This window comes from Salmo salar, chromosome 20 (assembly GCF_965601325.2).
Source record: "Salmo salar chromosome 20, fSalSal1, whole genome shotgun sequence".
In the NCBI taxonomy this organism is placed as follows: Eukaryota; Metazoa; Chordata; class Actinopteri; order Salmoniformes; family Salmonidae; genus Salmo; species Salmo salar.
In genome coordinates this window covers 7,342,383-7,356,056 of record NC_138310.1, presented here as the reverse complement: position 1 = coordinate 7,356,056, position 13,674 = coordinate 7,342,383, and the positions used below count along the sequence as shown (strand labels likewise).

The 13,674-nt window shown below is 40.4% G+C and overlaps 1 protein-coding gene across 2 annotated transcripts in view; it reads right to left on the bottom strand.

Moving 5' to 3' along the window:
• The window catches only part of LOC106580171 (glutamate receptor ionotropic, delta-2), a 609,807-nt gene that overhangs the window by 126,041 nt on the left and 470,092 nt on the right, over window positions 1-13,674 (bottom strand). For both annotated transcript variants that reach the window (XM_045704300.2, XM_014160933.3), the window contains exons 10-11: window positions 12,253-12,450; window positions 2,178-2,490 (exon numbers count right to left, since the gene is read on the bottom strand). In XM_045704300.2, coding sequence (XP_045560256.1) covers window positions 2,178-2,490; window positions 12,253-12,450 — 511 coding nt within the window. The remainder of the gene's footprint in view (window positions 1-2,177; window positions 2,491-12,252; window positions 12,451-13,674) is intronic.

Here is a 13,674-nt window from a genome sequence, read left to right as displayed (position 1 = left end):
CCTCTACACCAGGCGGTGTCAGAGGATGGCCTTAGAAATTGTCAATGACCCCAGCCACCCCAGTCATAGACTGTTCTCTCTACTACTGCATGGCAAGCAGTACCGGAGTGCCAAGTCTAGGACAAAAGGCTTCTCAGCAGTTTTTACCCCCAAGCCATAAGACTCCTGAACAGGTAATCAAATGGCTATCCAGACTATTTGCATTGTGTGCCCTCCCCATCCCCTCTTTTACGCTGCTGCTACTCTCTGTTTATCATATATGCATAGTCACTTTAACTATACATTCATGTACATACTACCTCAATTGGCCCGACCAGCCAGTGCTCCCGCACATTGGCTAACCGGGCTATCTGGATTGTGTCCCGCCATCCACCACCCGCCAACCCCTCTTTTACGCTACTGCTACTCTCTGTTCATCATATATGCATAGTCACTTTAACCATATCTACATGTACATACTACCTCAATCAGCCCGACTAACCAGTGCCTGTATACATGTATATAGCCTCGCTACTGTTATAGCCTCGCTACTGTATATAGCCTCGCTACTGTTATTTTTCAATGTCTTTTTTACTGTGGTTTTTATTTCTTTACTTACCTATTGTTTACCTAATACCTTTTTTGCACTGTTGGTTAGAGCCTGTAAGTAAGAATTTCACTGTAAGGGTTACACCTGTTGTATTCGGCGCATGTGACAAACTTTGATTTGATACTGTAGGTCTAAAAAGGTAAAAAGCATGTCAAAAATCCTTTCTCTCAATTAAGTTTATATGAGAGAATTGCCAGAACAATCTGAGATACTTAAAATATTTTTCGCTCCTGCTGACGTGGAATCGCCAATCTTCAGACTCTATCTGGGATGTTGTGTACTGAGGTCCTCCAAATCAATTCACCCCCGAGGACAATGCCTGAGTCCCAAATGGCACCCTATTCCCTATATACTGCACACATTTTGACCAGAGCCCTATGAGGCCTGGTCAAAAGTAGTGCACTAAATACTGTATATAGGGAATAGGGTGTTATTTGGGATGCACTCGATGTGTCAGAATACTGAAGAGGTTTGGGACAGAGTATTTCAATAACAGTATGCCTTCCAGCATGGTGTGTGTGTGTGTGTGTTTGTGTAATTCTGTGTGTGTTTATCTTTGTGTCTGTGTGTGTTTATGGCTGCGTTTATACAGGCAGTCCATTTATGATATTTTTTCCACTAGTTGGTCTTTTGACCAATCACATCAGATCTTTTCACATCAAATCTTGATCTGATCTGATTTGTCAATACGGAAAAAAATATCAGAGTTGTACTGCTTGTGTAAACGCAGCCTATGTGTGTATTTACGCATGAACTGTTCAAGAGCCTTGGGATGTTGATGTCTATTCAACGTATAATCAGCCACAATTGACCAAGGCGTCAAAGGCTCTCCTGAATCAAGCTCTTGTAGTTTGCCTCGTTGTTGATACTGAGGTGAGAATTGGTTTACTAATAATTTGATAATGACTAAAGTGTAATTACAACTAAAAGAAGATCGATTGTGAATAAAAGGGAACAATTAGCATTTATCATTATCATCATTACCGACATAAGTAAAATGTAGATTGAGAATTTGCTTGTTTTGCTGTGAGCTCATCGGTGGCTCATTCAAAATAAAATATTCCCCCAAACGCTAAAATCATTCCCAGAATTTGCATAATTAATGTGGCCCAAAATGTACTACTCTGAGTCCTTGAGCATAATAAGAAATACTAATGGTACTCTGAAAAAAAAACTCACACACATCTCTCTTAGTCAATGCCATTATTGCTCTCCGCTTTTTCTTTGCTTTCTTCCATTCTCCTATTTTCCCTAAGCTCCCCCCCCCACCCTCTTTTCCTCAAATCCAGAGAAATGGATATCAGCCTGACCTTTGAAAGAACGCTGAAAGACAACCATCACCATGTTTTTGTCTCTCGTTCCCTTGTTCCCTCTACACATCCAACACTTCTCTCTCTCTTCTCCCACCTATTTCACTTTCTCTCTCTTTCTCTTCAACATAAACCCATCCCCTTGCAATACTCACAATTTTTTTTAACAACAATGAAACTATTTAAAACAGGGATAGTAAAGGGTAGATAATACACACCAGGTGATGAAAATACATTTCTAAAGAAAACAAAAAGTATACCAACAAAATATAACTCACCCTGCTGGACGAATGATCCGTAGACAAACCACATGGAGTTGTAGAGGGTGGTGGAGGAGACGGAGCCCATGGGCAGGCGCGGCGGGTTGAGCCAGTTGAGCAGGTAGACCAGTATGCCCACCAGTAGCACCGTGCCCGCGATGCATGCCCATAGCGACAGGTCAAAGGGCGCCAGGCAGGCGAACATGTCCACGGTGCGTTCAGCCTTCCTGAGCAGCACGCCCACCGAGTAGTCCATGTAGCGCGTGGTAAAGTCCACCACACTCTCCCGCTCTGGTGTGATGGTGAGAGCCGAGAGACCCATGTCAGCACGCTGGAAAACAAACACACGCATGGACACACACGCAAATGCACGCACACACAAACACAGATTCATTAATGCCAAGATGCAAGGTGTATAGAATTCAAGAAAATGAGGGGATTCTGTGAACACACACATCAGAAATCACTGCATCCAATTGGTTCTGTGGTAAGGCGGAGGGGTATGAGAAATTAAACTTTGCTTGGAGTTCTGTTTTTAGACATTCATTTAATTCATGCATACATCAATAGAATCACATCTGCTTTCTGCCATGGCTATTCTGTCACTGCTGATGATCACAGTCCTCCTCTCCTTTCTTTTGTCAAAACAGGCACATATCGACTCCACACTCGCTATCTGACACACTTAATAGTCACACACTTCACAGACGAGATAGATAGGGGAAAAGACAATGCCATGTTAATTACCTAGATATTGCATCAGTAAATTGAGGGATTGCCATTTTCTGTGTGACCGTCTATTTTATTGATGCGAAGCAGAGGTTATGGAGATTAATATGGCTGTGAGTCATAGTGTGAGCATAGGAGTTCAGTCATCTCCAAGGAAATTGTTTTTAGGAAGAAACCGGAGGATGAGGGTACCTCGATAGGTCATTAACCCGCTAAGCCAATCAGAGAGTCTGAATTAGAAAGCACATGTTGGTCCACTGAAAACTGTGTTGTTCAAACCTGTCAAGGTCCTACTATAACTGATAACCTCACGGTGTGTGTGTGTGTGTGTGTGTGTGTGTGTGTTTATGCGGGCCAGGGTCAGCTATAAACCCACTAAGGCAAATTTAATTTCCTCCCACATGTTGTGTCTCATTATTATAAGACGCTGTGGGCAAATACCATATACACTGAGTGTACAAAACATAAGGAACACCGCCTCTTTCCATTATATAGACTAACCAGGTGAATCCAGGTGAAAGATATGATCCCTTATTGATGTCACTTGTTAAATCCACTTCAATCAGTGTAGATGAAGGGGAGGAGACAGGTTAAAATAGGACTTTTAAGCCTTGAGACAATTGAGACTTTGATTAGGTATGCCTGCCATTCAGAGGGTGAATGGGCAAGACAAAATAGTTAAGTGCCTTGGAACGGGGTATGGTAGTATGTGCCAGATGCACCATTTTGACTGTGTCAAGAACTGCAACGCTGCTGGGGTTTTCACGCTCAACAGTATCCCGTGTGTATCAAGAATGGTCCACTACCCAAAGGACATCCAGCCAACTTGACACAATCGTGTGACGCGTTGGAGTCAACATGGGCCGACACATGAGGCTGTTCTGAGGGCAAAAGGTTCTGAGGGCAAAAGGAGGTGCAACTCAATATTAGGAAGGTTTTTCCTATATAGTGCACTACTTTTGACCAGGGACCATAGGACTCTGGTCAAATCTAAGATTTGGTCAAAAATAGAGCACTAAATAGGGAATTGGGTGCCACCTGGGACACACCCTATGACTAACATAAGAACAGAGTACTACTTCCCCTTCGCTCTGCTTTTATTCAATATCAGGGGTGAAATAGCTCCTACCGACTGACATCAAGTGTATGACACACAAACTGTGTGAGAATATGAATGACTCCACATCTAAATGGTGCCGACTAGTTTCAGTGTGGGTTATTCCGAACCGAACTAGCACTGTTGTAGACATCTGGAATGCATCCCAAGTTGCAACCTATTCTCTTAATAGTAGACTTCTTTAAATGAAAGGTAGTGCAGGATAAAGGGAATTGGGTGCCATTTGGAATGCCCTCCTGGTTATAGCTCCAGAACTAGCACTAGCAAATTAGTTTAAAGAGGAAAAAACTAGATATAGTTCCCACATGGGGTAAGAAGAGCTGATGTTATTTTACACACACACACACACACACACACACACACACACACAATTACCGTAATTTCCGGACTATTGAGCGCACCTGAATATAAGCCGCACCCACTGAATTAAAAAAATAATAATATTATTTTGAACATACATAAGCCGCACATGTCTATAAGCCGCAGGTGTTTACCGGTACATTGAAACAAATGAACTTTACACAGGCTTTAATGAAACACGGCTTGTAACAAAAATAAATAGGCTTTAACGAAACACGGCTTGTAACAAAAAAATTAAAAATTAGCAGTAAGCTTTAGTTGTCTTTTTGCACTGAGTCAATTCCTCACGCTGCTGTTTCCAACGTCTTATCATCGACTCATTATGACCAAGCTCCCGTGCAGCAGCTCTATTTCCTTTTCCAACAGCCAGATCAATCGCCTTCAACTTGAAAGCTGCATCATATGCATTTCTCCGTGTCTTTGCCATGATGAGGGTGACAAAATGACTACCGTAATCAGAATGATGGGAAGGTTGAGAGCGCTCGATTTAATCTAAACAGTAAACAAAAAAGTTGTTTGACCATAACCCGTTCGGCAATTTCATTGGTCTAATGAAAGCTTCATGCCGCCCAAAAACTGAGCACGTCACAGAATGTGTTTTTTTTTAAATTTTATTTATTGAAAGAGGGAAAAATCCATATATTAGCCGCGTCATTGTTTAAGCCGCCATGTTCAAAGCGTGGGAAAAAAGTTGTGGCTTATAGTCCGGAAATTACGGTAATCACTGTTGATTTAATTAGCTAATTTCACGGTCTGGTAAGGAAACAACATGCTTAAACAGGCAGAAATGGTCATTTACTGTACGCAGCACATGAAAAATATGAGGATCCAAGTGTGTTCCCAGCATGCTTTTGGGGTGTGGGGCGACACGAGTGAGTGTGTTGGGGGTGGAAGAACCAACACCCTGGCTATGTCCCAATGATCTCTTCTTCCTCCCAAAATTTGCACTTGTTAACTTCCCTTCACTGATTTGAAGGAAATGACCGGTGTAAGAAATATGGTGGAAACTCTCACTAGCCCAAGCCTCCATCAATCCAATGCTTTTATTTATGTGGGAAGTAGTGAACGAGTGCACACTTCAGGTGAAAAAAGATATTATTGGGATGCACTCCCACTCCCATTGGTCACTCAGTGTGCACTAATAGGAAAGCTTGACTGGAGATCAGTTGATCTTTGACCTTACAGCTGTGTTTAAGCCATTGAACTGTTTCTTGAACAGATCTAAATGTGTTGTAAGACGCATTCTTAATGAACTTGATCCACTTAAAAAAAGAGTTACTACAATCATCATCAGTTAACCTGGAAATTTTCATGAAACACGGATTGGAACTTAAACCTCTTATAGACTAAACAACAACATTCAATAGACAGTTCACCAAAAACTACAAAATTACCTAATGGTCTCCTTAACCTGTAAGCTGTCTATGGACAGAGTCAGATTTGATCCGCAAAACCAATAACACGCTAAGGAAACCAATATGCAATTTTGTAATTTGAGTGAACGATCACTTTAAAATGATTGAAAATCCTATTGTAGTGTTTCATTGTAATGCAACATCAGTGGGAGGTTAATGTGAATTGTCTGTTTATGGCTTTAAGGACTCTTCATGACATGTCAATATTGTATGTCAATAATGTTTACGATGTACGGTAGGTAACCAGCAGATAGTGGTCTATACAGTGTGTGTGTGTGTGTGTGTGTGTGTGTGTGTGTTTACAGGCAGACATGTTTAAATTCCCACTGCACTGTCATTGTATTCAGGCCATTGTGCACAGGACGAGCATGGGCATTCTGTGTGCTTTGGAACATACAAGGTCAAGGGAAAAACACTTTTCATAGGAAGCATTCAGAAACATCAAAGAAGAGCATATGCAAAAAAAAGTATTATTCTGGAAAAACCATTCCTGATAAGAAATAATATCACACAAACGAAATAACTATTGTAAAATATACTGTGTTTGTAAAATGTATATAATATGTATGAACTGGAAGTGGAAGCCTAGGTGTTGTTGTCCATTAGTTCACTCCAATTAGGGGAGGGGTTGTTAGGGTCCGGGGAAGATAATAAAGGAAAATATACAGTACCAGTCAAAAGTTTGGACACACCTACTCAATACATTTTTTAAATGTATTTTTTACTATTTTGTACACTGTAGAATAATAGTGAAGACATCACAACTATGAAATAACACATATGGAATCATGTAGTAACCAAAAAAGTGTTAAACAAATCTAAATATATTTTTTATTTGAGATTCTTCAAAGTACTGTAGCCACCCTTTGCCTTGATGACGTCTTCGCACACTCTTGGCATTCTCTCAACCAGCTTCATGAAATAGTCACCTGGAATGCATTTCAATTAAAACCTGTTAGGGCTAGGGGGCAGTATTTGCACAGCCGGATAAAAAAACGTACCCGATTTAATCTGGTTACTACTCCTGCCCAGTAACTAGAATATGCATATAATTGTTTGATTTGGATAGAAAACACCCTAAAGTTTATTAAACTGTTTGAATGGTGTCTGTGAGTATAACAGAACTCATATGGCAGTCAAAACCCTGAGACAAATCCTGACAGGAAACTGAAATCTGATGTGTGGATATCACTTCAAACATTTGCCATTGAAACACACAGGGGCTTGCAATTCATTTAGCACTTCCTATGGCTTCCACTAGATGTCCCCATTCTTTACAAAGTGGTTTGAGCCTCCTACCATCAAAATTGACTGAAAGAGAGGATGTTTACCTTGGTCACAGGGGATGGGCCATTACCATTGTGACGTCGGCGCCCATGGGTACTCTCCCTTTTCGAAACGTTTTGAAAGACAATGCAACCGTCCCAATGGAATATTATTGAAGCCCTGGTTGAAAAAGCCCCTAAAGATTTATGTTATACAACGTTTGACATGTTTGAACGAACTTAAATATATATTTTTTGCTCATTCCTGACGACAAGTCAGACGCACACGGTACATTTTTACTAGCCTTCGGAGCGCGCTAACACTATTGGGACATAAATTATTAACTTTTTTGAACAAAACTACATTTGTTATGGACCTGGGATTCCTAGAAGTGCCTTCTGATAAAGATAATCAAAGGTAAGGGATTATTTACAATAGTATTTTTGATGGTTGATCGTTCCAAGATGGCTCCAACATAGACTTCTTTTCTAGGCATACCACGTCGTTTATTGCAAAGTGTGATTTCCCAGTAAAGTTATTTTTAAATCTGGCAAAGAGATGGCATTCAAGACATGTTCATCTATAAGTCTTTGAATGACAATATTACATTTTAACAATGTTTTCGAATAGTAATTTTGTAAATTGTAGCGCTGATCATCGGAAGCATTTGAGGGAAAAGATTTTCTGAACGTCATGCGCCGATGTAAAATGCTGTTTTTATACATAAATATGAACTTTATCGAACAAAAAATGCATGTGTTGTGTAACATGATGTCCTAGGAGTGTCATCTGATGAAGGTTGTCAAAGGTTAGTGCTGCATTTAGCTGTGTTTTGGGTATTTGTGATGCATGCTAGTTGCTTTGAGAATGGCTGTGTGATTATTTCTGGCTGGGTACTCTGCTGACATAATCTAATGTTTTGCTTTTGCTGTAAAGCCTTTTTGAAATCGGACAACGTGGTTCGATTCAGGAGAGGTGTATCTATAAAACGGTGTAAAATAGTCATATGTTTGAGAAATTGAAGTTATAGCATTTATGAGGTTTTGCATTTAGCGCGACGCGATTCCACTGGCTGTTGATTAGGGTGGGACGCAAGCGTCCCACTCGCCCAGACAGGTTAACAATGTGTTTAAGATAATCAGTTGTGTTGTGAAAAGGTAGGGGTGGTATACAGAAGAAAGCCCTATTTGGTAAAAGACCAGGTCCATATTATGGTAAGAACAGCTCAAATAAACAAACAAAAACAACCGTCCATCATTACTTTAAGACATGAAGGTAAGTCAATCTGGAATATTTCAAGAACTTTGAACATTTCTTGAAACATTGAACTTTTCTTCAAGTGCAGTCGCAAAATCAATCAAACGCTATGATGAAACTGGCTCTCATGAGGACCGTCACAGGAAAGGAAGACCCAGAGTTAGTTCTACTGCAGAAGATAAGTTCATTAGAGTTACGAGCATAAGAAATTGCAGGCCAAATAAATGCTTCACAGAGTTCAAATAACAGACACATCTCAACATCAACTGTTCAGAGGAGACTGCGTGAATCAGGCCTTCATGGTTGAATTGCTGCAAAGAAACCACTACTAAAGGACACCAATAATAAGAAGAGACTTGATTGGGCCAAGAAACACGAGCACATTAGACATTGGAAATCTTTCCTTTTGTCTGATGAGTCCAAATTTGAGATTTTCTTTTACAACCACAGTGTCTTTGTGAGACGCAGAGTAGGTGAACAGATGATCTCTGCATGTGTGGTTCCCACTATGAAGCATGGAGGAGGAGGTGTGATGGTGTGGGGGTGCTTTACTGGTGACACTGTCAGTGATTCTTTTTTAGAATTCAAGGCACACTTAACCTGTTAGGGCTAGGGGGCAGTATTGACACGGCTGGATAAAAAAACATACCCGATTTAATCTGGTTACCACTCCTACCCAGTAACTAGAATATGCATATACTTATTACATATGGATAGAAAACACCCTCAATTTTCTAAAACTGTTTGAATGGTGTCTGTGAGTATAACAGAACTCATTTGGCAGGCAAAACCCTGAGACATTTTCTGACAGGAAGTGGATACCTGATGTGTTGTATTACCTTTAAACCTATCCCATTGAAAAACACAGGGGCTGAGGAATATTTTGGCACTTCCTATTGCTTCCACTAGATGTCACCAGCCTTTACAAAGTGTTTTGAGTCTTCTGGAGGGAGATCTGACCGAACAAGAGCCATGGAACGATGATGGCCCATTAGACACCTGGCGCGCGAGTTCATGTTGGGTACCCTCGTTCCAATACGTTATAAAAGAGTATGCATTCGTCCACCTTGAATATTATTCATGTTCTGGTTAAAAAAGGCCCTAATGATTTATGCTATACAACGTTTGACATGTTTGAACGAACGTAAATATATTTTTTCCCCTCGTTCATGACGAGAAGTCCGGCTGGCTTAGATCATGTGCTAACAAGACGGAGATTTTTGGACATAAATGATGAGCTTTTTTGAACAAAACTACATTCGTTATGGACCTGTGATACCTGGAAGTGACATCTGATGAAGAGAATCAAAGGTAATGGATTATTTACATAGTATTTTCGATTTTAGATCTCCCCAACATGACGTCTAGTCTGTATCGCAACGCGTATTTTTCTGGGCGCAGTGCTCAGATTATTGCAAAGTGTGATTTCCCAGTAAGGTTATTTTTAAATCTGGCAAGTTGATTGCGTTCAAGAGATGTAAATCTATAATTCTTTAAATGACAATATAATATTTTACCAATGTTTTCTAATTTTAATTATTTAATTTGTGACGCTGACTTGACTGCCGGTTATTGGAGGGAAACGATTTCCTCAACATCAATGCCATAGTAAAACGCTGTTTTTGGATATAAATATGAACTTGATAGAACTAAAAATGCATGCATTGTCTAACATAATGTCCTAGGAGTGTCATCTGATGGAGATTGTAAAAGATTAGTGCATCATTTTAGCTGGTTTTATGGTTTTGGTGACCCTGTCTTTGAATTGACAAAACATTACACACAACTCTTGTAAATGTACTGTCCTAACATACTCTAAATTTATGCTTTCGCCGTAAAACCTTTTTGAAATCGTAAAACGTGGTTAGATTAAGGAGATGTTTATCTTTCAAAGGGTGTAAAATAGTTGTATGTTTGAAAAATTTGAATTTTGACATTTATTTGGATTCAAATTTGCCGCTCTTGAAATGCACCTGCTGTTGATGGAGTGCACCACGGGTGGCACGCTAGCGTCCCACCTAGCCCATAGAGGTTAACCAGCAGGGCAACCACAGCATTCTGCAGCGATACACCATCCCATCTGGTTTGAGCTTAATGGGACTATTGTTTTTCAACAGGACAATTACCCAACACACCTCCAGGCTGTGTAAGGGCTATTTGACCAAGAAGGAGAGCGATGGAGTGATGCATCAGATGACCTGGCCTCCACAATCACCCAACCTCAACCCAATTGAGATGGTTTGGGATGAGTTGGACCGCAGAGTGAAGGAAAAGCAGCCAACAAGTGCTTAGCATATGTGAGAACTCCATCAAGACTGTTGGGGAATTCCAGGTGAAGCTGGTTGAGAGAATGCCAAGAGTGTGCAAAGCTGTCATCAAGTCAAATGGTGGCTACTTTAAAGAATCTAAAATATGAAAAAAATATTTTTATTTAACACTTTTTTGGTTACTACATGATTCCATATGTGTTATTTCATAACGTTGATGTCTTCACTATTATTCTACCGTGTAGAAAATAGTATAAAGAAAGAAAAACCCTTGAATGAGTAGGTGTGTCCAAACTCTTGACTGGTACTGTATATAAAATATATATTTTGTGTATATATATATATATATATATATGATGACTTACCGTGTTCTCCACTACAGGTTGTCAATTTACCTTCTGTCCTCTCTTCAATCTAACTTTTGTTCTCTCTTTAATTCGGGGTGATATCGGTCTTGTATGTTTTATTTCAATATATATATATGGGGGATTGGAAATTTTGCAGACAACTACATTGATGGAAACCACAATCTTTCTGCAATATTGAAGCTGATCTACCCCCTAAAAAAATATATTACAAAAATTATTATAATAATAATATCCTTGAAGAATGAATAACAATGTACCTATATCCTCTGTATCATTACAGACACCCTTTGTGAACCTTTATTTAACTAGGCAAGTTAGTCAAATTATTATTTACAATGACGGCCTACCCTGGCCAAACCCAGACGATGCTGGGCCAATTGTGAGCCTCCCTATGGGACTCCCAATCACAGCCAAATGTGATACAGCCTGGATTTGAACTGAGATGAATTGAGAATTGAGATGCAGTGTCTTAGACCGCTGCACCACTCTGGAGCCCAATAAAAAGCACAATATGCCTAAAGGAATAGAGGCAAAGGTAACACAACAAAAATGATATTAACATTTTTCCCTTTGGCCTGTGTTTGTGGTCTAGAAGATAAACTCTAAGTCTTACGCACAGGCATATTTGCAGATGCGCTCATTTAAGGAAGAAAATTGGAAGCGGCAGTGTTGGAATCAATGTGGAATGGCATTAGGAATCAAAAAAAGTCTGAAAAAGGGAAAACAGCAAGAGGTGATGTGTAATGGTCCTGAAAATGGTCTGCTGACCTCCAGGTGTTTACAGCTTTGCCTTTTCGTTTGTCTGGCTGTTGGACAGATGTTTATTCCACTATTGGCCCTGGCAGGGTGAATAGCTAACAACACTGTGGATAGAAACTATGCCAACTCTAAAAAATAAGCCAGTTTACCAAGCCAGTGATTCCTAATCGCTGCATGTTTGTAATTGCTTTCCTCTGATAAGAGATTATAGAGCGTTGTGTACGAATGAGAGTTTATTACGTTTTATATACACTGCTCCTCCTCCTCGTAAAGTAGACCGCTTTTGGTTGAGGTGATGAAGGTGGATAGATGGATAGATGGATTGATGGAGGAGGGTTTCCTGCAAGGAAGGTTTTGTACATTGATGAACACAGCCAATTTTTTAAGTAGCTCATATTCATCCCAATAAACTGGGATTATTCTGGGGATTATTCTACGTGTTATTGTTAGTTCGTTCCATTTGGACATAGCATTGCAGCACATAGGGCTCTGGTCAAAAGTAGTGCACTATATAGGGAGCAGGCTGCCATTTGGGACAGAGCCACAGTCTCTCACCTTGGCAACCAACTCTCCGATTAGTCCGTTCCAGACCCCGTCAGCCTGTTGGCTCCCATACTTATGGTCAGGGGCCACATAGATCTCGTACTTGAAGCCCAGGTAGTTGGAGAGAGCATCCAGCACGTCGATGGAATAGCCTTGGTACTTCTTAGGCTTCCCAAGGACATTCTCTGATACCATCACAAAGGGCTCCTCCTGCAGTTGACAAAGTCAAAGAATGTATAATTGTTACACTTCCATCTGCCACTACTGTACCACAGGTTTTCCTATGAATCCACCACATCTGTCCTTTATCACAGTCCCTTCATGGATCTATGCTTCTTTAGTTAACTTATTCAATCCTGCTGTGTTTTCCCTCAATGTCACTAAGTTGATGTAATAATACTAGAGGTCAACGGCATTGTTTTACACACACCAAACAGACAGTGACATTACCGAGAGATAGCGAAAGAGAGAGAGAGAGAAAGAGAGGAGGGGTGGGAGAGAGTCAGAGAGAGAGAGAGGTGAGAAATAAAGAGAGAAATATGACCACACTCCACTTTCCACCTTAATTGTCATGGACTATCCTGCACAGTGTCTCGACTATCTGCCGAAACACAGAAACAGTAGCCCTTTCTCTTCCTGGCTTCCATTCTCTTTAATAAATCCCTATTGATAACTGAAATATTTCTGGGAATATGTCAGGCAGATGTATTACCTAGGTGGTGTTATTGACTACACATGGTGTGCACATTAAACCAGTGTTTTCGAATCCTCACTGGCCCCCGTCGCTCAATAAGCTATTAGCGGGAGCGTGGACGTGCATGCCAACTCCCACTGTAGCCATGAGGCACCATCAATCAGAGAGTGACCCCCCACACCACACACCATGACTCATACCTGCATACCCCACTACTCTGTACGCTCTATAGCCCCAATCACAACCTGACGTGTGTATGCAGTGTTGGGGAGTAGTGAACCACATGTAGTTCAACTAGTAATGTAACTTCATTTTGCAGTAGCTTGGTGGTAGTTTAACTAAATTCAAATCTAGGTAGTGTTTTCATTAGTTAATTACTCTTTTGTTATGAAGCGGTGTAGCTAACTACTGGAACTGCACAGTACTTTTTTTGCAAAAATAAAATATGGGTGAAGTAGGCAATCAATTGCTTTCTTTTTCAGCATCAGGCCTGCCTAATTCTCACTTCAAACAATGTTTGTGTTTAATAGGCTAAATTACAAATTCCGTTAACATGCAGATGTAGGATCTTAATTTGATCACCCTGTTGCAGGGGAACTTTCTCAGCAGTGAGAAAATAATTCTGTAATAAGTGTGAAACATTGCACATGTACCTCTGTGACAGCATGCTTGCTACATTATTACAGTAGGATGTGCACTACATGAATGTGAGACTGTGCAGTTCCCTAGCCGAGTGTATG